This window comes from Ranitomeya variabilis, chromosome 6 (assembly GCF_051348905.1).
Source record: "Ranitomeya variabilis isolate aRanVar5 chromosome 6, aRanVar5.hap1, whole genome shotgun sequence".
Taxonomy (NCBI): Eukaryota; Metazoa; Chordata; class Amphibia; order Anura; family Dendrobatidae; genus Ranitomeya; species Ranitomeya variabilis.
Genome location: NC_135237.1, coordinates 69,536,036 through 69,562,743, shown reverse-complemented (window position 1 = coordinate 69,562,743; position 26,708 = coordinate 69,536,036). Strand labels below are relative to the sequence as shown.

The 26,708-nt window shown below is 41.0% G+C and overlaps 1 protein-coding gene across 3 annotated transcripts in view; it reads left to right on the top strand.

Annotated features, from left to right (window-relative positions):
* The window catches only part of DPP6 (dipeptidyl peptidase like 6), a 1,889,424-nt gene extending 1,862,954 nt beyond the window's left edge, over nucleotides 1-26,470 (top strand). For all 3 annotated transcript variants that reach the window (XM_077268631.1, XM_077268628.1, XM_077268630.1), the window contains exons 22-26: nucleotides 8,021-8,123; nucleotides 14,603-14,670; nucleotides 17,548-17,620; nucleotides 17,756-17,829; nucleotides 26,020-26,470. In XM_077268631.1, coding sequence (XP_077124746.1) covers nucleotides 8,021-8,123; nucleotides 14,603-14,670; nucleotides 17,548-17,620; nucleotides 17,756-17,829; nucleotides 26,020-26,163 — 462 coding nt within the window. In that variant the 3' untranslated portion in view covers nucleotides 26,164-26,470. The remainder of the gene's footprint in view (nucleotides 1-8,020; nucleotides 8,124-14,602; nucleotides 14,671-17,547; nucleotides 17,621-17,755; nucleotides 17,830-26,019) is intronic.
* The last annotated feature ends 238 nt before the right edge of the window (nucleotides 26,471-26,708 follow it).

The following is a 26,708-nucleotide window of genomic DNA, read 5'->3' as shown; positions in this document are numbered from 1 at the left end:
TCAATGGTGGCGCCATGTTGCGTTTGGAGACCCCTGATGTGCCTAAACAGTGGAAACCCCTCAATTCTAACTCCAACACTAACTCCAACACACCCCTAACCCTAATCCCAACTCTAGCCATAACCCTAATCACAACCCTAATCCCAACACACCCCTAACCACCACCCTAACCCTAATCCCAACCCTAACCCTAATCCCAACCCTAACCCTAATCCCAACCCTAACCCCAACCCTAACCACAACTTTAACCCCAACACACACCTAACCCTAACCATAACCCTAACCACAAGCCTATTCGTAACCCTATTTCCAACCCTAGCCCTAATTCCAACCCTAACTCTAATTCCAACCCTAAGGCTATGTACCCACGTTGCGGATTCGTGTGAGATTTTTCCGCACCATTTTTGAAAAATCCACAGGTAAAAGGCACTGCGTTTTACCTGCGGATTTACCACGGATTTCCAGTGTTTTTTATGCGGATTTCACCTGCGGATTCCTATTGAGGAACAGGTGTAAAACGCTGCGAAATCCGCACAAAGAATTGACATGCTGCGGAAAATACAACGCAGCATTTCCGCGCTGTATTTTCTGCACCATGGGCACAGCGGATTTGGTTTTCCATAGGTTTACCTGGTACTGTAAACCTGATGGAACACTGCTACGAATCCGCAGTGGCCAATCCGCTGCGGATCCGCAGCCAAATCCGCACCGTGTGCACATAGCCTAATTCTAACGCTAATGCTAGTTCTAACCCTACCCCTACCCCTAACCCTACCCCTAACCCTACCCCTAACCCGAACCCTAACCCTACCCCTACCCCTAACCCTAACCCTAGTTCTAACCCTAAAAGAAAAATATTTTATTTTATTATTGTCCCTACCTATGGGGGTGATAAAGGGGGGGTTAATTTACTATTTTTTTTTATTTTGATCACTGTGATAGGTTTTATCACAGTGATCAAAATGTAGCTGGAATGAATCTGCCGGCCGGCAGATTCGGCGGGCGCACTGCACATGCGCCCGCCATTTTGGAAGATGGCGGCGCCTGTGGAGAAGACGGACGGACACCGGGAGGCTCGGTAATTATGAGGGGGGTGATCGGAGCATGGGGGGTGATCGGAGCACGAGGGGGTGGGATCGGAGCATGGGGGGAGCGGACAGGAGGACGGGGAGTGGACAGGACGACGGAGGGGAGCGGAGCACAGGATGGAGGACTGGGGAGGAGATCGGTGGCGGTGGGGGGGACAGATCAAGGTTTCCAGCCATGGCCGATGATATTACAGCATCGGCCATGGCTGGATTGTAATATTTCACCAGTTTTCATAGTGAAATACTACAAATCGCTCTGATTGGCTGTTTCACTTTCAACAGCCAATCAGAGCAATCGTAGCCACGGGGGGGGAAGCCACCCCCCCTGGGCTGAAGTACCACTCCCCCTGTCCCTGCAGATCGGGTGAAATTAGAGTTAACCCTTTCACCCGATCTGCAGGGATGCGATCATTCCATGACGCCACATAGGCATCATGGGTCGCATTGGCACCGACTTTCATGACGCCTACGTGGCGTCATGGGTCGGGAAGGGGTTAAACCCCAGACCACACTCTGGGGTGGAGATAAGGTGGACAAAATCCCACCCACTCTATGGTTGTCTACAAAAACCCAGCAATTAAAATGTCCAATTAGCCCCTGTCAACATATAGTGTGCTGGAGCAAACTTCTTGGTTTCAATTCACTGAAGCTCATGGCCTCAGTGAAATGTATCTCCCCTTCAGCACTTTGCCAGTGACTTTGTCAGACCACTTCGAGGAGTTGTTGCATGAGGTCATCTGATGACCATATTCCCTAATAAAGCATATGGGCATCAGAGAAAATAGAGAGCCCCCTGGAGCATCCAAGCATTTCATAGATGGCTGTTCACCTGGATGGCTAGCATTTAATGCTACTAGAGATGAGCAGGGTTAGAAAAACACACGGTTCAGGTTAGCATAAACAAACTTCTCTGGAGTTAGCCTCTCCAGACACACTAAACTCCAAATGCCTCAGGAGACCGACTATTTAAACCCCAGACCACACCCTGGGGTGGAGATAAGGTGGACAAAATCCCACCCACTCTATGGTTGTCTATAAAAACACAGCAATTAAAATGTCCGATTAGCCCCTCTCAACATAAAGTGTGCTGGAGCAAACTTCTTGGTTTCAATTCACTGACGCTCATGGCCTCAGTGAAATGTATCTCCCCTTCAGCACTTTGCCAGTGACTTTGTCAGAACACTTTGAGGCGTTGTTGCATCAGGTCACCTGATGACCATATTCACTAATAAAGCATATGGGCATCAGAGAAAATAGAGAGCCCCCTGGAGCATCCAAGAATTTCATAGATGGCTGTTCACCTTGATGGCTGGCATTTAATGCTACTAAAGATGAGCAGATCGATTAGCCGTGGAACGAGTTTGAGTTGCATTTCCAGTTTCAAAAGAATTTGAACATTTTGAGATTCAACTCACGATTCACAAAAAAGAAAACTTGCTGAAGCATCAGACAGGGGGCTAATGTAATTTTGCATTTTCATGTGGGCCTCCCCATAATGCCTCGCAGCTATGACAGCTTACAGATTATCACACCCTGTGTAGTGGTGGTCAGTACCTGGGGCATCAGAAATCAGGGGTTCCCAATCGAGTATAGTTTGTACAGCAGAGTCATTTTCCTTCTCCAGAATCACTGGGTATGTCTCCCTCTTCTGTAGAACGTAAGCTCTAGTAGTCAGTGGGGTCTTCTCTCTCTTCTGTAGAGGGTAAGATCTTATGATCATTGAGGTCCTCTCTCTCTTTCTCTCTTCTGTAGAGTGTAAGCTCTTATGGCCAGTTTGGTCCTCTCTCTCACCTTTAAAGTGTAATGTATGATCAGCGGGGTCCTCTCTATCCTGCATAGTGTAAGCTCTTGTGTTCAGTTGGGTCATCTCTCTCACCTGTAAATTGTAAGCTCTTATGGTCAGCAAGTTCCTCTTTTGGTCATCTTCTGTGAAGTGTAAGCTCTTATCATTGGTGAAACTCTCTCTCTCCTCCCCCATGTGTACTTTACAAGCAATTACAAGCTTTCCAGCATTGAAATTCACCCAAATGTGTGCACCGTGAATCCAATTTCTTGGGAACATTGCGCAAATTTAAATTTCAAAAGAATCGCTCGTCTCTTAATGCTACATTTTCACTGCAGTGACGGCTGCAGGGTTGATAAATGTGTGGCTGACCAAGCCTTCTCCTTGAGACCACAGTTGATTTCCAGGGGTTAAAAAGTGACCTTATCTGTGCTGATGAGGTGTATGCCACTCTGTATTTTTTTTTTAGAAAAGGAGTTGTTTTCGTTTTCCAAATATTAGTTTGAATAAACTTCAGCACAATACAAATCTAATAATAAAGTTTGATGCTAAATATTTCAGCGTTTTGACAGCAGTTGCTCATTAAGCGAGCAGGTTAATAACAATCCTTAATCTATACGACCTAGCTTCCTGCAGGCTACCCTGTGCAAATGTTTCATACTTTGTGCAGTATAATTGCTTTTATGCCTTATGATGATTTACAAAACACAATTATCAACAAATATTTTATTGATGAGTGGATTATTTCAATCAGTTCGGCTCCCATTATTTGTGCTCTGATACTATAAAGCCTCTTATCAAATTACATTTATAATTAGGGTAAGAACACGATTACCATGCAATCTATGTGTTTTCTGAATATTTCCTTCGCAGATAAAACACATTATTTTGTCCAAGCCATAATTGGCTGACTCTAATTTACAATTTCTGCTGAATCCTGGAATCAGATTATGTTTAATGATGTAAATCTACAATTATATTCACCTTTCACTCGCTCACCACTCAGTCTGACTTGTTAAATATTCATAGTTTTTAGGTTTGGATGAGTTTGGAGTTAAAACTAATTCAACTTTTATTGACAAGAGGTTTTAGCGGGAATTATATCCAGATTTCTCACTTATTGTACACAAAACACCACCAGGATGTATTCGGGTATTTTAGATTAAACAAAATCTGTTTTGTGACATTAATGCATAGCCATGTCTAATATTCAAACTTCAGATTATCGCAATTTATTTTTTATTCGGTGAGAGGATTTGAACAATCCGCATATGAGCTTGTATTGCAGTCTTACTGAGTGTTTTTATTTAGAGATTCTAAATAGTTTTCTTCAGACGTTTCTAGAAAAGAAAATGTAAAAAACTGTAATGTGTAAATGAAAAGACTATGAGATTAATTTCGATTTTATATAGTAACACTTGATAAAGGCAAATAATATAATTAAAGGAAGAAAATTTGAAAGGAATCTGTCACTTGGTTTTTGTTGCCTTATCTGATAGCAGCATAATATAGAAGAGACCCTGATTCCAGTGATGTATCACTTAGTTTGCTGCATGCAGTAGTTGTGATGCAATCAGAGTTTTCAGATGTATCTGAACTCAGAAAGCTGCCCCCGTCCACACCACTGATTAGCAGCTTTCTGTGTACTTTGTATATTGACAGTAAGCTGCCAATGAGTGTTGGAGGTGGAGTTGGACCAGGATGCACATGAGCTGTAGTCCTGTAGTGATAATCTCCTGCTGATAAAACACTTATTATATTGAAACAACAACACACTGCCTAGTGAGTGACACATTGCTGAAATCAGTATCTCAGCCCCCAATATCTCAGTTATTATTGATTAATAACAAAAACCTGCTCATAGATTCCCTTTTAAAGGGGTTACCCTTTTTTAAGATTTTTCTGTAATAAATAAATATTCACTATTAGAGTTGAGTAAAATGATTCACAGGACTCATGGTCCAGTGGCCACTCTGTGCAGCCTGAGTAAAGCACTATGAATATCGTACTGTCTGCTACCATTCTGGGCTCCTCTTCTAGTTTATAGGACTTGCTAAGAAATGCCTTCTAATAAGAAAAGGTGCTCAAGATGCCGATAGGTAGTAGGAAGACTGCAGTGCTCTAGTCTAGCTCCCGCAGAGTACCGGTGCAGCCGCTGGAACAGAGTCATGTTGCTCAACTCTATTGACTATGGTATTCCATACAGTATAAGAAAAAATATGGTGATACATAGCTCCCAGATATTTCCCCAAAGCTTGTTCTTTTGGCATAAGATGTGTCAACCAATGCATTGAACATATATGTGACAGGAGCTTTCCCTGCTCTCAGGTTGAACTTATGCATTAACATACAATCTCAAGATAACCTAAGGTTGGGGCCAAGTATCTATGCCCCCGTTCTACTGTACCAGTATGTAAGTTATTGCGGACTCAATGCAACAAGCGAGTTGCCGCACCCCGACATGCAAATTGCAAAAAGAAAAGAATATCTAAATCACATCAGCTCACCCTGTCCAGGTATTGTTGAGTCTCCGCATGGGGCACAGACAGAGACAATTGGCCGGCTCCCAGGTGAAAATGATAAGGTACAAGGCAGGAAGACATCCAGCAATGGAAAGGACTATAAAAACATAGATTATTATTAACTATTAAAATACCAAAAGAGAAAAAATAAAACCAAACACATTAGGCCTATGCGTTACGAGCACTGAGGCTTTTAAAGAGGTTTTGTCACAAACAAAAGTTCAGTTAATCAATATATATTGCAATAATAATAATTTCCATAATTGGATGTGTTTTAAAAAAATGTTCCTGTGCTGAGATAATCTTATAAATGTTCCCCTGCTGGGTGCTGTGTAATGGCTGTGTCTGACCGTACAGGAACAAGGTCTGATCATACCACAGCTCCTGGGCAGGGGAGGGGATCACAGCTGATTCTTTTTGTGAGGTAAAACATTTCACTGCCTATTTTTAAGCAATGTTTTATCTCCAAGAAAGAATAATTTATGATCATATGCTGACCTTTCTGTATATTCTCTTTTGCTCCCTCCACTACCCAGGAGCTGTGGTATGATCAGACCATGTCCCTGTACCGTCAGACACAGCCATTACACAGGACACAGCATGGGCACACGTATAAGATTATCTGAGCACAGGAACATTTTATAAAAACACATCTAATTGTGGAAATTATTATTATTCCAAGATCTATTGATTAAAATTAACTTTTGTTCATGGGAACACCCAGTTTGCCTAGGACCTCACTGCACCAAGACTCCCTGATGAATTGGGATATCTGGCTCCTCCCACCAGCATGGTTGGCCTGAAATGATCTAAGCAGAAAGTGAGTGTTAATCTTCTTTAATCCCTTTTTCTTTATAATTGCTTGTACATACTTTGTCTCATATTGTAAAATCTTTATATACCTTTTGTAAACACTGCCTACTTTTTGGAGTAAACTATAAAACTACTAGTTCGTCTTCTCCATGTTCTATGCGAATTTTCACGTGTCCGAAGTTAATTACGCTACTAATTTGGGTTTGCTTGAACCCCTCTGTGGAGAAATCTGAGCTGGTAGCAGCGAAGTGTGTTCTGGGCTAGGTGGGCACAGCTGGCAGCGATGGAACGGGGTTTTATAAGCTATTGTCTGGATGCGGCCTGAGCATTTTTTAATTCCCTCGCTGCAGCATGCCTGCTAGCCAGTCCACAGTGAAGCGGCCCATCCGGCGACTAATTATCCTAGGTGTAGATCCCTGACTGACCTGAGGGTAAGGGAGGCGCCGGAGAGCTGCAAGTTCTGAAGCCGAACTGGAAAACAGGATATACATAGATCCCTGCAGTTCGTGATATATTGTAGCAGCAGTGGGATAAATAAGATAAGCCCCCCTGCACATGTGATAGTTGTGTGCTGCCCATAGGTCACCCCCCCGATTCGTGACAATATATATATGTGTGTATATATATATATATATGTATATATATGTGTGTGTGTGTATATATATATATATATATATATATATATGTGTGTGTATATGCATTATATATACACACATGGTGACTTAGTGGCTATCACTGCAGCCTTGCAGTGCTGGGGTCCTGGGTTCAAGTCCCACCAAGGACAACATCTGCAAAGAGTTTGTATGTTCTCCCCGTGTTTGCGTGGGTTTCCTCCGGGTTCTCCGGTTTCCTCCCACATTCCAAAGACATACTGATAGGGAATTTAGATTGTGAGAACCAATGGGGACAGCGATGATAATGTTTGTAAAGTGCTACGGAATATGTTAGCGCTATATAAAATTAAAGATTATTATTATTTCATCGTAGTGCTGGAAGCACATAGGCCTAATGTGTTTATTTTTATTTTTTGCCCTTTTACGTATTTTAATAGTTACTACTAAATAATGTTTTTATAGCCCTTTCCATTGCGGCTGCTGGATGTCTTACTGCCTTCTAAATTGCAAAAAGTTCAAATGATTCTCCAGAGTACACCTTAAATGTAACCAAAAACCGAGGCTATTATTTTTGCATGTAGTGAGTTAAAACAAGTACAATCTCCATTTTCAAGAGAATTGTTCCACTTCTTGAAGTAACAATAGTAGTGATCTGGTAAAACAAATGGATCTTATTCAATTTGGCTAACCATGTCTACTGCCGTAAATATTTCAGAAATATTGTGCAAACCAAACAAACATATACTGTAGGGCACGAATCGTCTGTCCTTTTTCCATTAGTTCAACACTGTTATAAGCTACAGTAATTATTATTTAATTTGGATGAAATTTTAACCCCAGAATAAAATCGTCCTAGATTTGATTAAAAAAAAGTGTTGATAATTCCAATATCGTTGTATTAATAATTTCCTCTTGGCTCTAGGCTGTTGAGAGCTCTGCTTTTTAAAGATACCACGTTCAGGATTTGGCATTACCACTGTGGACCTTGTTCACATCATACCAGATACTAAGACATTGGTTCTGCTCATGTTGTCCTATTGTGTCCAACCCTCAATTTGTAGCATTGCTACTGTTATGGTGGAACGGTCACTGAGTGCAGTTTTAATCTGTATTTTAATCATCAATAATGTTCTGAATCTTGCAAAAAAAATTCCGAAGTTAAGAAAAAAGTGGTTTATAAATCTTTTTCTCATTGTAAAGGAATATGGAGGATATTTGAGCACACGACTCGTGACATCCATGACAGATGATCTGTTTGCATGTGGCTCAGCTCTTTCTCCTATAACAGATTTTAAACTATATGGTAAGGTTTTTACATTTACTAAATATTTTAGACTTTTTTCCAACCATATTGTATTGCTTATGTAATATTTAGGGTTCTGTTCACACCTGCATTGGTAAATTCTGTCAAGGTTTTGATAGTAAAAATAGTGCAGTATAGAAATCCAGACAATCCTATCAAGTCAGGTCCATCACAGTGTCATGACTTCCAAAAGCTAAGAAAAGAGTCTCATGGTACATTTACACCATTCGATTATCATGAACCAGAATCGTGCAGTCTCAACAGGCTGTCAATGCGCTAATGAACGAGAAAAATGCTCATTTATCAGGTGAACTGATCTTCTAGTTTGCTGAAACAAATCATCTTCCTCGACAGCGCATCAGACTGTGTAAACAAGCCCTGCTGTGTCAAGAACAATGGCAGTTTATGCGCAGTGAGCGATCAGATCATACAGTGTTTATCTGAAGAGTGGTCTGCCTGTTTAAACTGACTTTTAAACAACTACTGATCAATAAATATATACCGATTGATAACTGAAAATACACCCTTACTCAATTTTTTTTTAAGTCTTAAAGAAGTTTGTATCTAATAACTGCATGTGTGATTCCAGCCTTAAAGGAGTTGTCCACTACTCAGACTACCCCTTCTTAATACATACGATTCCCCCTAGTAAAATAATAACACTTATGCAACGTTCACATGTTCAGTATTTGGTCAGTATTTTACTTCAGTATTTGTAAGTCAAAATTAGGATTGGAACAATCAGGAGAAAAGTATAATAGAAACACATCACCACTTCGGCATCCCCCCCTCCTGATTTTGGCTTTCAAATACTGATGTAAAATGCTGACCGATTACTGAAAGTGTGAACATGGCTCTATACTCTCCTTCGATGCCAGCCCCATTCCAGCAGTGTCGGCTCTGGCTCTCCCGTGGATCATGTGACATTATTATATTACATGATTCCCTCAACCAATCAGTGCTGGCTTTACTCTCCTCTCCTTCCGATATAATTGACATGGTGCTGGCACTGGAGGTGAGTATAAGTGTTATTATTTTACTGGGTGGAAACATAGAAATTCAGAAGGGGTTGTCCAAGTAGTGAACAACCATATTAAAATGGCGACATGCGCCAAACCTATATCTGTTTCCCTATACATCTAGTCAGGCTAATAGTGATGGGCGAACCTGTGGATGTTCGGTCCGGCGGGTTAGTCCAAACATTTAAAAAAAGCTCAGTTTGGGTACCAGAACTGTATCCGAACTTGAAACCGGACCTAGATCCCTTTCAAATGAATAGGAGGCTCGAACATCTGATGTTTCCCACTTTGTTATTTGTGTGACAGTGTGAGAAACACCGGCTCTGATCGGCAGTAAGTTTATAAGTTTGTTACCGCCTATCAGAGCACTGCAGTTCCCACATTGCCACACAGATGACAGCATGTGAGCCAACAGTTGGGATCGGTGGTAAAAAGGTTACCGATTGCAGTGAGAGCAGGCGTATGATGATGTGAGTATTCAGCAGCCAGTGCCTGTGCAATAAATAAATAAAACAGAAAAAAATGGCATGGGGCCCATCTATTTTTGCTAACCAGCACAGGTAAAGCTGACAGCTGCTGACTGCAGTCCCCTGCTGTCAGCTTTATATTTCTCTTGTTATCAAAAATAGAGGGGTCCCGTGCCATTTTTAATTATTTATATCAATTTAAAAAACAGTGTGGTGTCCCCCAATTTTTGACTACGAGCCATGCTAAAGCAGGCAGCTGGGAGCTGGTATTCTCAGACTGGGAAGGAGCCATGGATATTGGCCCTCCTCAGTCTAAAAATAGCAGCCCACAGCCACCTCAGAAAAGGCAATCTTGGCACTTTACACAGGTTAGTAATGGAAAAGCTTCTATAAGACACCCCTATTACTAACCCCATAGTCAAATGTAATAAAAATACAGACACAGAGAAAAGTCCTTTATTTCAAATAAAAACACCATAATAAAATAATAAAACACCATATTCCAAACCTGTCCGGTGATCCTTATGTCCCACAATGTGCTCCAACTTTGCTAAATCTGGATTGCATGGTCAAGCAGTGGTGTGATGTGACCGCTCAGTCATGAATCCAGGAGACACTGAGATTTTTTCATTGTTTATTTCAATTAAAGGACTTTTTTCTGTGTGCGCCCTTATTTAATTTTCACTATGGGTTAGTAAGGGGGAAGTCTTATAGACACCTCTCCATTACTAACCCCTGGGCTGACTTCAACCCCACAAATATTAACCCCACTTGCCACCGCACTAGGGCAAGTGAGAAGAGCAGAGGCTAAGCTCCAGAATTGGAGCATTTTATGTTCTTAGTCTGGGAGGAGGCCAATGTCCATAGCCCTTTCCTAGGCTATTAATATCAGCCCACAACTGTCTGTTTAGCCTTTGCTGGTTATTGAATACAAGGGAGACCCCACATCATTTTTGGGGGAGTCTTTCCTATAATAACCAGTAAAATGTTAGCAAATAGCTGTGAGCTGGTATTAATAGCCTAGTAACCTTTATGGATATTGGCCCATTCCCAGAATATTAGCATCAGCCCCTAGCTTTAGTCTTTACCTCAGCTGGTTATGAAAATTACGGGGGACCCACTCTGTTTTTTTCATGTATTTCTTTATTTATTAACAGGTACAGTAAGGTCTCGAGAGTTCATAGCAGCTGCTTTTGTTGCTTTGCAAGTGCCAGTGCCGGACTGATGAACGACCGCGAAACTGGCATTTGACACATAACCTTAAGGTTACCAGACTTTACAGCCACCGGCTCTCTAAGCAGCTGTGAGGCCTGGAAACCTAATGCGAAAATTTAAGGGGCCATTTAAGGTTACTAGCTCACAGCTGTTTGCTTATCCTTTACTGGTTATTATAGGGGAGACCCTCAAAAAATGATGTGGAGTCTTGCTGACTGATTGAGAACTGTTCTCACTAGTGCTGATGTCAGCGAGGTCACTGGAGTCTGAGAACGGGCTGATGTAGTACTCTCATCAGCCAACGTCTGTGACCGGCGGTAATCTTTTACCTGCATACTTACTGCTGATCAGAGCCGAGGTTTCTCAAGCTGTCACACAGATGACAGTGTCGGAAACACTGGATAATTGGGCTGCCAAACCCAAACAGTAAAACGGACTTCAGGGAGAAATTTGTGTTCAGGGTCCATGACATACACTATGTGTTTGGTGTACACCCCAAACCTTAATGTTTGGGTTCGCCTATCCCTACAGGTGAGCACTTGTCTATTTTGGCTGTCAAAAGGGTTATTAAGATCAATGACTTGTGATTTGGCACATTATTGTTGCCATATTGCTTTCACCTCATATACATAAAGTTTGCATATTATCATTAAAAATTCACAGTGTCCATTAAGCGCACTGAAAAAATAAACTGCTGGGAAAACTGTTTGAAAAACTTTTTCTTTTTGCTGAATGCACAACTTGTGACAGATTTTGCTATGTTTTGGGTTGTCATTATGATTTAAAAAGAGAAAACACTGTAGTTTGACACTAAATGGCTTCTGTTATGATCCGGTGACCCTGGAGCCGCATGAGACTATCTCTGGAGTAGGTGGTACCTGTACTGACCGCAATCCTAATACTGACACCGCAACTAGAAGTAGCCGTGGGATGTACCTAACCAGGCCTAGACACCTCGACACAGCCGGAGGACTAAATACCCCTAAAGATGGAAATGGGAAATCCTATCTTGCCTCAGAGCAGAGGCCCAAAGGATAGGCAGCCCCCCACAAATATTGACTGTGAGTTTAAGAGGAAATATGTACACAGGCAGAAAAAACAGAGTTTAGCAAAAGAGGCCCTTCTAGCTAGATAGAAAGGATAGGACAGAGTTCTAAGCGGTCAGTATTAAAACACTAGAAAATTCCACAGCAGAAAATACTATATACTACATCTAACTAAAGACATAGGATGTATATCTGCATCTCCAGAGAAACCAGCATGACAGAAAAATCCAAACAAGTCAAGCTGGACAAAAACACAATAGATTGCACTGCACATAAAAGCACACTGCATGCGTGCTACAGAGAACCAAAACAAGGCACTTATCTTAGCTGAAATGACAGCAGGGCAGTGGAGCCAGAGAGAGATGCAATCCCTCCAAGATACAATGGACAACTGGCAGGGATTGATGGATCCTACAAACCTAAATACCTAATAGAGCTGCAATAAGCAGAAACACCTGCCCTGGCCTATAATCCAGAGACCACTGCACTACCACTAACAACCACCGGAGGGAGCCCAAGAGCAGAATTCACAACAGGCTTCACCCAACCACTAACCATGAGTGGAGAAAAAGTTTTGGTGTTATCATTCATATTCTCTGAAAAAAGGCCAAGAAAGCAAAAATTCTGCCGGGGTATGTAAACTTTTGAGCACAACTATAAGGATTCGATCTTGTCATGCTCTTCCCTTCCAGGCCCTGCACCAGGCAAAACCCTGTACATCTGTTTTTCCTGCAGTGTTCCTAAATTTAAAATGACGGAGAATATGCTCTCAATTACCAATGTCAATGTTCTTAACGGCCCCCATACATATTAGATGAAAGTCAGCCGAGCTTGCTCATTTGCTATCAGAATGGGAGGAATAGAAATATGCAACAGCCTGGGTGAAAGAGGCTTGGGTATAGACCACAGACTGCACATGAGTCAACAGTGTGATGCAGCAGCAAAAAAAGACAAACACAGTTCTCTGATGTATTAAGAGAAGCATAAAGTCTAGATCACGTGACATATTTATCTCCCTCTACTCCTCCTTGGCCAGATCTTATCTGGACTACTGTGTCCAGTTCTGGACTTCAAATTTTTAAAAAGACAACGAAAAACTGGAGAAGGTTTGGAGAAGAGCTACCAGGATGGTGAGGGGACTGTAAAGTATGTCCTACGAGGAACGGTTAAAGGATCTGGGAAGTTTTAGCTTGCAAAAAAGAAGGCTAAGAGGAGACTTAATAGCTGTCTACAAATATCTGAAGGGATGTCACAGTGTAGAGGGATCATCATTATTCTCATTTCCACATGGAAACACAAGAAACAATGGAATGAAACTTTAAGGGAGAAGATACATATTACATATTAGAAAAAAACTTGTTGACAGTGAGGGTGATCAATGAGTGGAACAGGCTGCCATGAGAGGTGGTGAGTTCTCATTCAATGGAAGTCTTCAAACAGAGGCTGGACAGACATCTGTCTGAGAACTCAAACTCACAAGAAAAAAATGGGTCCCAAATACTGAAGGGTAATGCCAAATTGGCTTCATATAAATACCCATTAGGTAACTGGACAGTAAATGTATACTCCCAATACTTATTTAACAAGAGAAAAAATGGAGTTCCATACACATAATGTAAAAAATTAGTACATTTTATTGAAAATATCAAAAGTGACATACAATTTAGCACAAAATTAACAAAAAGTAACAAAAAAAACAAAAAAACCCTAGTCTAGAGATCGCTACACACCCGGCACAGTAAGTGTATCCAAATGCTCCCAAAGCATGGGAGAAATCCACCACATCATAAATAATCCAAAATGTACGTACTAATAGCCTAACATAACCCCTAGGGGGTTTTTACACTGGCACCCCGGCACCTGACTGTCTTCCAGCATGGGTAAGGAACTTTATTTATAACACCGCCACCTTGTATTTCCATTTCCCCATAGGGATTTTTTGTCATTATGACAACTTTTGGGGTATGTACTATCTATAGACATTGGATGTTGCCTCATACTTATGTTAGGCTATTAGTACGTACATTTTGGATTATTTATGATGTGGTGGATTTCTCCCATGCTTTGGGAACATTTGGATACACTTACTGTGCCGGGTGTGTAGCGATCTCTAGACTAGGGTTTTTTTGGTTTTTTGTTACTTTTTGTTAATTTTGTGCTAAATTGTATGTCACTTTTGATATTTTCAATAAAATGTACCGGACTAATTTTTTACATTATGTGTATGGAACTCCATTTTTTCTCTTGTTAAATAGACATCTGTCTGAGATGGTTTAGTGAAATGAAGGTCTCTTCCAACTCTAACATTCTATGATTTCATCTATTGCGCCTCTGTTCTGTGAACCACAGGCCACTGTTTTTTTTAGTGCCCTCCCTCCTCTGTTTGAAATTACTTCTTCATACACAGGAGCAGGCAGAGGGGCTGTGTAATCACAGACATGGAGGAAAACACCCAGTGCACGGTCCGGCCCCTGTACATCAAATTCTACTTAGCAGAACATTAAAATGGCGAATTAAAGAAGAACCACAAAGTAGATTTTTTTCACTAAAGGTATCAATGTTAATCACTTTTACAGCTCCATTACAGCAAGGCCTTTATTTTACAATACAACACTCTTGCTGACAGGTTCTCTTTAAATCTCATTTTCTGAATGTATTCCAAATAAGATACTTACTTGTGATGTTTCTTCCTGGAAAATGATTCCAGTCTTAATATGTCTTCTTTCTTTAAGCATCTGCTTTTTCGGAGAGGTATTTGGGACTACATACCATTGATAATGGAGCATACGGGGCATATGAGGTATGAATATTGGAGAAACTCAAATACCAAAATGTAAGATGATTTATTCTCAGCATGTATTGCTATATGCATGTTTCCCAAGCAGTGACTCAGGAGTCACATCGGCAGCTTTATACCTGCAGCCAGTTGCCAGTCTGCTTTCCTTCCATAAAACGCCAGCCCCACATCTGTCTGTGGGTTGTTTCTGCTATTACAGCTCTCTGCCATGGGGGTGGAAGTTCAATAGACAAAAAGAAGAAAAAAAACCTTTTCTCTGCCCACACCTTCTTAAGAAGTTCTAAAGACAGTTCATTTTGCCTCGTAGTTTATACATGGTGCAAAGCAGGGGTGATCATACAGCTCTGGCAAAAATTAAGAGACCACTGCAAAATGTTCAGTTTGTCTGATTTTCCTCTTTATAGGTATATTTTGGAGTAAAATGTAAATTGTTCTTTTATTCTATAAACTTCTGACAGCATGTCTCCAAATTTCCAAGCAATAAATTTTGTATTTTTTTTCTGAAAAGGAGAAATGGTCAAAAGTAAAAAAAAATAACCCAGTGCTTTCAGACCTCAAATAATGCAAAGAAAACAAGTTCATAATCATTTAGAAACAACAATACTAATGTTTTAACTCAGGAAGAGTTCGGAAATCAATATTTTGTGGAATAACCATGTTTTTTAATCACAGCTTTCATGTGTCTTGGCATGCTTTCCACCAGTCTTTCAGACTGCTTTGGGCGCAAAAATGTAAGCAGTTCTTCTTTGGTTGATGGCTTGTGACTATCCATCATCCTCTTGATTACATTCCAGAGGTTTTCAATGGGGTTCAGGTCTGGAGATTGGGCTGCCCATGACAGGGTTTTGATGTGGTGGTCTCTTAATTATTGCCAGAGATGTATAATTGGTGCAACCTGTAGGGCTGCCCAAGAAGTATAGGGGCCCATTTCCACCTCCAAAGCAGGTGGAATTGTGCATTATGAGTGGGAATTGAGCTGCAAAGGCCCATGTATTGTTCTTGCACAGGGGCCCTCTTCTGTCTGTGTCTGTCACTGGTGCAAACACTACACAGCTGGCTAGTGGGTGCAGTATGTTAAGAAAAAAAATAAAACAACGTTCTAGTACTCATCTTCTGTATAAAAAGCTTTAATCCTTTATTGCATAATCTAAAACTCAGTTTAGTAAGTAAAAAAGTTACAAAACTACCAAGTTTGGAAAAATGTAGCCATACTAGCCTATGTATTTCAAACCTTTGATGGCTACAGTTTTACAAAATTGGTAGTTTTGTAACTGTTTCCTAATTCTGAAAAACCACTCTAACTGAAATGTGTTTACGTTACAAGGCTCGTTAAAGGGTTATAATTGACTTTTAGGATAGGTGGCACTAGAGTTCTAGTCTCTGAAGAGACAATTTGCATATCTTCACTAAAGAGTGTCTGACTGTTGAGGACTATAAGTGAATACATTTGAGTAGAATTGAATTCTTTTTGAATTTTACAAAAAATTTAATTTCTATTCACCAAAATGCAGATTTTTTTGCAATTTACTTCCGCGTGGATTCAGCAAAATGGCAGATGCTGGTCACCATTTTTCTGAAGCGTTAGGCTGTGTGCACACGTTCAGGATTATTCGTGTTTTTTTCACATTTTTTCACGATAAAAGCGCTTAAACGCATACATTAAGCATCCCATCATTTTTAATGCATTCTGCAATTTTTGTGCACATGATTCATTTTTTTCCACGAAAAAAACGCATCGCGGTAAAAAACGAAGCATGTTCATTAATTTTGTGGATTTTTCGCATTTTTCCCACTATTTAATGCATTGGGAAGCTCCGGAAAAAAACATGCAAAAACACGTCAAAAACGTGCAAAAAAATGCGTGAAAAACCAGAAAAAAGCATGCGGAATTCCTGCAGAAAAAGTCTGTTTTTTTTCAGGAAAATTCTGCAGAAAATCCTGAACGTGTGCACATAGCCTAAAAGAAAGTTAAAATTTTTTAAAAACTCCTTAAACTTAGTTTACTGCTCATCTCTCTGGCTCCACCACTAATCACCATCATGCATCTGGTCCTCATTATATTTTCAGATCCTTTCTGTGAGTACTGAAATCCACACGCCTCTCACACTGAGCTCTGATGAGGCCCCGCATGGTTCAGTGCGTGCGCGTGCACGGTCACGAGTTTAGACATTGTGACTTTCCTCATGCTTGTGCAGAACCCTCCTAGACCTTATCAGGAGTCCAGGCTCAGTGTGAAACTCCCAGGGATTTCAGTGTAAGAAATGGGGGGATCAGAAGATGAGAGTAGATCGAGAAAGGTGACGATGAAAGGAAGTGGCCGGAGAGGTGAGCCGTGAAGTAAGTATAATGATTTTTCTTACTTTTTTACGTATTTAGTTTACTATGCTCTGGAGTGTGGAGAGACCCCAGAGAATAATAAGGAACATTAAATTTGCAGAGAATAACTTCTCCCAGAAATGTACTACAGAAAATCAGAATTAAATGAAGTTTATCAAATCGAAACAAGCTGAAAAATACGGTGTATCATACCCAAGACTAATTGTACCTTAAAGGTAATTTCCAGCACTTTCACGTAATCAATAGTAATTACAGTATTAATTCCTGATCTCAAACACTGTTACAGCTAATATATTCGGTTATAATGGAAGCTTCTGGCATTCTGCTGTGATAGCATAAGCTATGATTTTTGTATGTAGCCACCGAGAGGATGTCTTATAGCAAACAGCATAGAACGCTATTCAATTTGCCAGAAATCCATACCCTTTGTTCCATTCATATAAGGCCTGTGTGACTTTTCATTGAAGCTTATCAGTCATTTTGTGTAAAGCCAATTTGCCATCCCTTTGCTGAAGATAGCCTCTTTAATCTATGTTTCCACAGTTGGCCAAAGTAACAGTTCGAGAGTCTTTATCGAATAAAGCTAAATTTTTGATTATCCATGCTACTGCAGATGGTGAGTAATGCTTTATTAATCCTTAATCTATTCCATAATGATAAGAACCTATTAGACAGATGCTCCTCACTGAGCAATGAGAAAATGTGCTATAATTAATTTGTCCCCTTTACTGATACTAATCTTATTTTACAGAAAAAATCCACTTCCAGCACACTGCAGAACTCATAACGAATTTAGTCAAAGCCAAAGCCAATTATTCCTTACTGGTAAGTTCCTTGTTTCCCCGATTGTTATGTCTTTTACATACATGGTAGTGTCACAAACATGTGAAGGGCACAGTCACCCAAGGTGGCAGGTACACACTGAAGTTTTGACTTTTTTACATATTTCCCTTGTGTTCTGCTTAAAAAAACGATAGCTACTTTTGTTCATGATCAGGTAAGACTTGACTGACTTGACTGAAGTTGGACTAAAGTGCATACTTACTCACATTCGCAAAATTTGAGACCTTTAAAGAAAACCTGTCAGCACAATTTTGCAATGTAAGGTAAAGAAATGGCTGTAATGGCGCTGTAATGCTGATTATATTGATATCTTTGATAAAGAAATGTATGGTTCTTCAGAGGGGCCAGAGAATCAGAGGCAGAGGAGGAGAAGACACAGTGTACAGTCCGGCCCCTGTGCACCAAAATCTAATTAGTAGAAAACTTCAAATGGTGATTGGTGAAGAAATCAACTTTACTGTTCTTCATTAAAGGTATCAATTTAATCTGTCTTACAGCACCATTGCAATCATTTCTTTACTTTACAACATTGCGCTGATAGGTTCTCTTTAAACCTCTAACCAGGACCACCTGATAACTCTTACAAATGCTCAGCAATGCCCACTTTGGGGTATAGTTTCTTTAAGTCATGCCCCATTTGTGATAAAGTTTGTATGGCAAAATCAGGACAGTATGAAAGTAATGATTTGTCTCTTGGATTGATAATAAGCACAAAAGAGACATTAGAGAGTGCAATAATTTTGGCTGATTTGGCTCAGTATAGGGCATGTCTGCTTTTAAAATCCCATTTTCATACACCCTATTAGGTAATTCCAAGTTAATAGATAGTGGGTCTTAAAGGGAACCTATCACCCCGTTTTTTAAAGATTAGATAAAAATAGTGTGAAATAGGGGCAGAGCTGGGCTTTACATTAGTGCCTTTTTGGTGCCTTTACACCCCCGTTAGGCTGCCGAAATACCTTTGTGAAGTGGCCGTTTTGTCCTGTCACTCAAGTTGGTCAGGTCGGATGGGCGTGGTCACAGCGCTGTTTGTCCCCCAGGATCCTGCTCATCATTACGTTGGTGGCGTAGGGGTGTGCGCATGTCCAGCAGGCAAATCCACTGCCCAGGAGATGAATAACAGCGCGGTCTTCGCTATTCAGCCGTTTACCGGTGGGCGCGGCCATCTTTCCTGTGGCCGCGCCTGCGCAGATGGAGCGCTCTGCTGCCCGGGGCTTCAGGAAAATGGCCGCCGCGATCTCCATCTGCACACGCGCGGAATCCCGCGGCCATTTTCCTGAAGCCCCAGGCAGCAGAGCGCTCCATCTGCGCAGGCGCGGCCACAGGAAAGATGGCTGCGCCCACCGGTAAACAGCTGAATAGCGAAGACCGCGCTGTTATTCATCTCCTGGGCAGTGGATTTGCCTGCTGGACATGCGCACACCACTACGCCACCAACGTAATGATGAGCAGGATCCTGGGGGACAAACAGCGCTGTGACCACGCCCATCCGACCTGACCAACTTGAGTGACAGGACAAAACGGCCACTTCACAAAGGTATTTCGGCAGCCTAACGGGGGTGTAAAGGCACCAAAAAGGCACTAATGTAAAGCCCAGCTCTGCCCCTATTTCACACTATTTTTATCTAATCTTTAAAAAACGGGGTGATAGGTTCCCTTTAAGTTCAGGTTTCCATCTCTTGGCCAAAGTGAAGATCGCTTACAAAAATAGTTGTCTTGCCCTAATGGACATGTCCTGGCTTATACAGTTAACCAATGAGTTGATTGAGAACAGTGTAATACTCCTATTCCCCAGTAGAGGCACTACAGGGAAATGAAACTCTTATGATTACATTACACTTGGGAGTCACTTTGTGAGCAATTTTTTTGCCAAGGAATGATTCTAATGAGTAGGAAGCAGAGCTTTCTTCTGCCAGATTCCTTAAATAGAGGAAGGATTTGGTATGGTTAGATTGTTATACCTCAATGGCAATTATCAGCTGTAGGAAACTAGAACTACTCCTGGCATCAGGGTGATGTATTGCCTCTATTGCTTCGCGGTTCTAGGTTTTAAGCCAACTGCATAATCTTTGTATTTTTCGATTGTCCACATTAGCGATCTTCATAGCACTCAGAATGAGAAAGGGAGTTTGATAATATGGGAGAGTGAAGAATAGGAAAATAATAGTCCAATGCAAAGCTTGTTCATGTTCCTTTAACATAACCGCACATTTGCATAATCTTTGAGACATCAACTGCTCACATTTTTTTTATTCTTTTGGCCTTGAAAAACAGACATGACCTCAGTTATTGACAAAATCATTAATATCATTTATATCAAACAAGCCGCTGGCTGACATTTCCATTTTACAGCGTTAACCTTTATTATGCAACATTTTTAATTAGATAATGATTCCCTTATATTCATAATCTGATTATAAATAAGAAACTGTCATTATAAATGTGGTTAACCGCAGCATATTAGCAGCACGGCACTTGTATAGAAATGCCAGGACACTGGTCTGTCCCTGATAGTTTTCCAATATATCGAAGTTCTTAAAGTTTCTCCAGCTTCATTTGTTCTCACCCAAACCAGTAAAACACAGTGACGGATAATTTCATTGTTTCATTGGATGTCTCTATAGGGGACACTATTTCTGGTTTTCTCGAACCTCCATATTAGCTGCATAATCATAGTTACAGGACACATTGCTTGGAGTTTATGTGCATACTATTTATACAAGAAACTCTAAATGAACAGTCTGCACAAGCTGCCAAACTCCTCCTAATGGCGGCGTAAGACACAGAATTTTATCATGTAACCAAGTAGGCTTCATTTATCAAAATTAACAGTAAATTTAAGATTGTTGTATTTAGTAACCAGAGCTCAGCTTCAGTTTCCTAATGCCCCACTCCAGCGTTTTGTTTTTTTATTTAATCACTGGAGTGGTATGGATAATGTAAGTTCCTTGAGCCTAGTACTTTCCAGCCAATGTCTTTAGCTGTTCTTGGCGCTGCTCCGATCCTGATCTATCATCTTGTGACCACAGCTTTTGACTGACCGGAAAGTCAGAGGTAAGGGTCACAAGCTCTCTGTGTAAGTTTATGAGACCGTCATTCTGGCTCTCAGGCTTACACTGATCACCGAGCAAACACTGGAGCGATCCGGCAGGTCACAACCAGCAGAAGACTGAGCCGGAGCGGTGCCGAGAACAGAACAAGATGGTGGCTGGTAAGTATATTAGTAGAGTCAGGGAACTTACATTAATGCTATCAGTCCGTTAGAAAATAAAATAAATGTCGGAGTGGTCCTTTAAAGGGCAGTTCAAAATGTGATTGGTTGATATAGGCTACAAGTCAAGTGACAAATGTGGGCCTATATTAAATAACTGTGACCAGCTTAAGTCATTTTTAAGAAGAGACACTATATAAATTAGATTTAAATGACCTATTAGTTGGTATTAAAACCGTCTGAGTTCTGTTCTCAGCCGGATCTTGGGACAGAACTGTACTCCTATCAGTATCAGTAGTGATGCAGAAGAGCAGTTATAATTTCTGCCTGGGTCTCCTTGTGTCTTTCAAGTGTGTCTTTAAGCCCCCTCCTGCAAGGAGAAATGATACTTCTTGGATATCAGTCGAACGCCTCTCACACAGCCAAACCAGATCTCCACTTTGCACTGATGAGGGGCAGTACCCCGAAACACAGTGTCTGCAAATTGATATTCTGGTTTGGCTATTATCCTAAGTTATGTGACAAGGCTCATTAAAGGGTCGACATTGACTTGTAGGATTGCTATCTTCCAATAGGCGGCATTAGAGTTATAGTTCTCTACCTCTCTGAAGAGACAATTTGCATAATTAGCATATTTCCCAGAGGAGCATTGCGGCTTTAAGTCTCCTCATCTCGGCATGCTTAGCATGTCAATCTTTTCAAGGAGAAAGAATACTTCTTGGACATCGGTCGGATGCCTCCCACACAGCCAAACCAGATTTCCGCTTTGCACTGACGAGGGGCAGTACCCCGAAACACAGTGTCTGCAAATTGAGATTCTGGTTTGGCTATTATCCTAAGTTATGTGACCAGGCTCGTTAAAGGGTCGACATTGACATGTAGGATTGCTACTTTCCAATAGGAGGCATTAGAGTTCTAGTTCTCATCCTGCCTGAAGAGACAATTTGCATAATTAGCATATTTCCCAGAGGAGCATTGCGGCTTTAAGTCTCCTCATCTCGTATGTGCTTAGCATGTCAATCTTCGCAAGGAGAAACGATACTTCTTGGATATTTAACCCCTTCACGACATTAGGCATAAGTTTACATCATGGTCAGGAAGGTATTCCAGCAAAATGACGTAAATTTACGTCATGACAATCATGTGGGCACAGGAAAGTGAACAACCAAGCCTGGGCTGTCTCTGCCCGGAGCACCGCCCCGGGCAATTTAATCCTCTAAATGTGATTGTAACAGTTAGAAGGCAAAGAGGGTGCTCCCTCTCCATTCAGATCGGCACCCCCACGACATCAGCTTGAGGGGCCTAATTGTTGCCATGGCAACCCAGGGTTGTCAAGACGACATTTGGGTCACTCAGCTACAGAAAAACCTATTAGATCATGTTCACATCACATCTAAGAAGCTTCTGTCAGTGCAGCACTGACAAGTATAATGCATTGCTAATAAAGTTAAAGTCCCATAGAGGTACTTAGTAAAAAAAAGTTTTAAAAAAAAGGAAAAATATTTTTTTCAAATTGTAAAGTAAGAAAAAATGAACAAAATATTAAACCAATAAATAGGTATACTGTATTTATGTAAAAAAAAGGAATACAAATATTTGACATGGAGGCATCCAGAACGGCCCGAACTATAAAACTGTCACACTATTTAACCCTTTTAGTGAACACTGTAAAAAAATAAAAAGTGTGGCGAAAAACAATGCTTTTTTATTCTACTGCTGAACAAAAAGTGGAATAAAACATGATCAAAAAGTCGAATGTAAATAAAAATGGTATAGCTGAAAAAGACATCCTGTCCTGCAAAAAACAAGCAAGCCATCAAATAGCTCCATCAGTGGACAAATAAAAAATTTGGCACTCATTTCATTCTGAGCTTTCCTCTGTGCCTGAAAACTATTTCCCGATTACGAGCAGGGTATTTTCACACTGTGAGGTCCATTTTCTCCTATTAGTCCTAGTAAATATTAAAAATTTGAGGCTACAACAACATTTTAGTGGTAAAAATGTACGGTAATTAATTATTCATTTTTCTCCTGGAAATGGTATAACATTCTTTAAGGCACATGTGGTGTCAACATACTCACTGCACTGAATAAATTCATAGAGCGTTGTAGTTTGTAAAATGAAGTCACTTAAGGGATGTACTGCTGTTCTGGCACCTCAGGGGCTCTGTCAATTTCACATGAACCCTCAAACCATTCCAGCAAAATGTGAACTCCAGCGTATACAGGGTATTGGCTTACTCAGGACAAATTGCGTAATAAATTGTATTGTTCATTTTCTCTTGTTTTCCCTTTTGAAAATTAAAAACTTGGGGCCAAAGCAACATTTTAGTGGAAGAAGTGAGAATTTTCCATTTACCGTATATACTCGAGCATAAGCCGAGATTTTCAGCCCCAAAAAATGGGCTGAAAGTGCCCCTCTCGGCTTATACTCGAGTCATGGAAGGTGGGGGGGTCGGTGGGTGAGGGGGAGTGACGCCTGTCAAATACTCACCTGCTCCCAGCGCTCCTGGCGCGGTCCCCGCATGTCCCACGGTCGTCGGGCGCGGCAGTTTCTTCCCCTGTTCAGCGGTCACTGGTACCGCTCATTAAAGTTATGAATATGGACTCCACTCCCATAGGGGTGGAGCTGCATATTCATTACTGAAATGAGCGGTGCCACGTGACCGCTCACTACAGGAAGAAGCTGCCGCTCCCGGAGACTTGGGACATGCAGGGACCGCGCCAGGAGCGCCGGGAGCAGGTGAGTTTGTCATATTCACCTTTCCACGTTCCACCGCCGCCTCGTCTTCCTCGTCCTCTGCAGTGACTGTTCAGGTCAGAGGGCGCGATGACGTATTAGTGTGCGTGCCGCCCTCTGCCTGAACAGTCAGTGCGGAGAGACGGGACGCTGAAGAGCAGCGGGCAGTGACGAGAGGTGAGTATGTCATTTTTTTTTTTTTAGTGCAGCAGCATTACATGTGGCTCAATGCTATATGGAGCGTCTATGAGGCCATAAAGAACTGCATAGAGCATTATATGGGGCATCTATGGGGCCATAACTGCATGGAGCATTATATGGGGCATCTATGGGGCCATAACTGCATGGAACATTATATGGGGCATCTATGGGGCCATAACTGCATGGAGCATTATATGGGGCATTATATGGGGCCATAAAGAACTGAATGGAGCATTATATGGGGCTCCTGATTCAATATGGATATTCAAAAACACTTAACCTACTGATGTCTCAATTAATTTTACTTTTATTGGCATCTATTTTTATTTTTGACATTTACCGGTAGCTGCTGCATTTTCCACCCTAGGCTTATACTCGAGTCAATAAGTTTTCCCAGTTTTTTGTTGCAAAATTAGGGGGGTTGGCTTTTACTCGGGTCAGCTTATACTCGAGTATATACGGTACTCAGCCTAATGTTATACAGTTCTGTAGATCACCTGAAGGCTAAAAATGCTCGCTATGCTCCTAGAAGAATTACAGTTTGGAAAATGGGGTTATTTGTGGAGGGTTTCCACTGTTTAGGCATATCAGGGGCTTTGAAAACGCAACAGTGTATCCGCTATCTATTCCAGTCAATTTTGAGCTAAAAAATTTAAATGATGCGCCTTCTCTTCAGAACCCTGCCGTGTGCATAAACAGTAGTTTTCCACCACATATGGCATATTGGCATGCTCAGGAGAAATTGCACAACAAATCTTATGGTCCATTGTATCTTTTTACCCTTGTGAAAAAGAAAAATTTGTGGCAAAACCAACGTTTATGCAGGAATAATATATTTTTGCATTTTTGCTGATCAACGCGATAAAATTCTGTGAAGCACAAGTGGGTTCCATGCATGTACGGTGACTGTGACACCACCGCGACACATGCAGCTGCGGTGCTGATCAGCCGGCGCGCTCCATGTATCCGGGTTCCCTCTGCAGCTTATTCGGTAAGCGCTATATCTTGCCGTATAAGCGGTGACCTTAAGAAATTCGCTCAACTCTAATTATTACCTCATTAAGTGACAGTGGTCAGAATTGTAAAATTTGGTCTGGTCAAGAAGGTGAAAACAGGCTCAGGGGTGTAGGGGTTCAGCACAAAATTACTGTTCAAACAAAGGCACAGGCACCTTGTGTACCCTTCCTGTGGCCAAACAGTTTAATGCACTTTCTCACTGCGTTTACACAGACGTACTATGACTGCCAATCGGTAAACTTTTCGGTGGTTGTTTGAATGCCTGTTTACACAGTAAACGTTGCGCACTGAGCAATCCATACGAACAACACTTGTTCAAGACTATCACACTGTGTAAATGCCCCTTTACTTGCTTTTCATCTATCTCCACCACCCACCCCCTCTTCCTTTATTGACAGCTCTGGCTTTATAGGAGCCAGAGAAGGGTAGAAGGGAAGGTGAAATAAACTCTTTGGCCATGGCAAGGATGAAGGGAGTGTATGTGCTTGGTTTAAGCAGTTATTTTGTGCTGTCAGATGCTTGTTTGGCCTAAATCATTTTCTGAATCCCCCATACACACACACTTCTCCAAGCTTGCATGTGTTCTTCATAGGCAAAGTTGAGTAAGCGGCTGACAGGGTCTTCCCCGATGATCAAAAGAATGAAGCAGTTGATATTAGGCTGGTAGTTTCTTATCTCCCCCTCTCTGTGAGGTCTCCATACATATTAGATGATCAGTCAGTCCTATAGTAATTGCTGGGAATAGCTGTTATAGTTCAGATGTGTATGGCTGTCTTAAAACTAGCCAACAGAGATGTTATATTGTCTGGAAATTCACTTACATCTCCTTGATCGCCTACAGTAAATGTACATTTATTTCCAAATTGAATTATCCTTTAGTGACAAGCATGCCAAGAACAGATTACATCTTAAGGAGGCAAGGAACACATCTAATAAAGGTTATATATGTATAACTGTAGTAGAATTTTGTTTTAATGTATTTTTGGGAATTTTCCCCTTTTAGATATATCCAGATGAAAATCATTATATGAAGAGCCAAGCAATGGAGCAACACTTGCACAAGTCCATTGTGAATTTCTTTGAAGAATGCTTCAGAATTCAAGATAAGCCCCCTGTAGTAGCCATAGAAGAAGAGGAAGAGGATTAAGTTTTGTTCGTGCCAAGTACAAACCAGTTCTTACATAACAATATGCAACTGAATTGTTTTCCTTGGAAACTACAAAATGTTATGTTTAGCATGTGTTTAACGGAACAGTGCCCTCAACGGCTTATCCGACCGTACCACTTCCCAGGAAGAAGAACGTAAAGCATGGTGGGACTCAGCAAACACTGCTGACTAATCACACAGCTTTTTGTTACCAATAAAGGTTTCTAGTACTTCAAAGCAAAGAAAAGAGGAGGGAGGCAAAAAAAGAAGGAAAAAGGAACAATGGAAGAAATAAGACTTTTTGAGGAACTCCAAGAAGACTATTACAACGTGTTAATTCATGAAAACAACAGTAGCATTTAATCTGTTCTTATTCCCTCTCTAATTTAACATTGCATTTGAGAAACTAACACTGTTAGTACGGAAAAAAAAAAGATTATAGCACAATTATTTTATTGATACTAATTTACAGTTTGCTTGCTCAGTATCACACCATAAAGAAAAAATAATATAAAAAAAATACAACTTTCAGGGCAGCAGTAGAA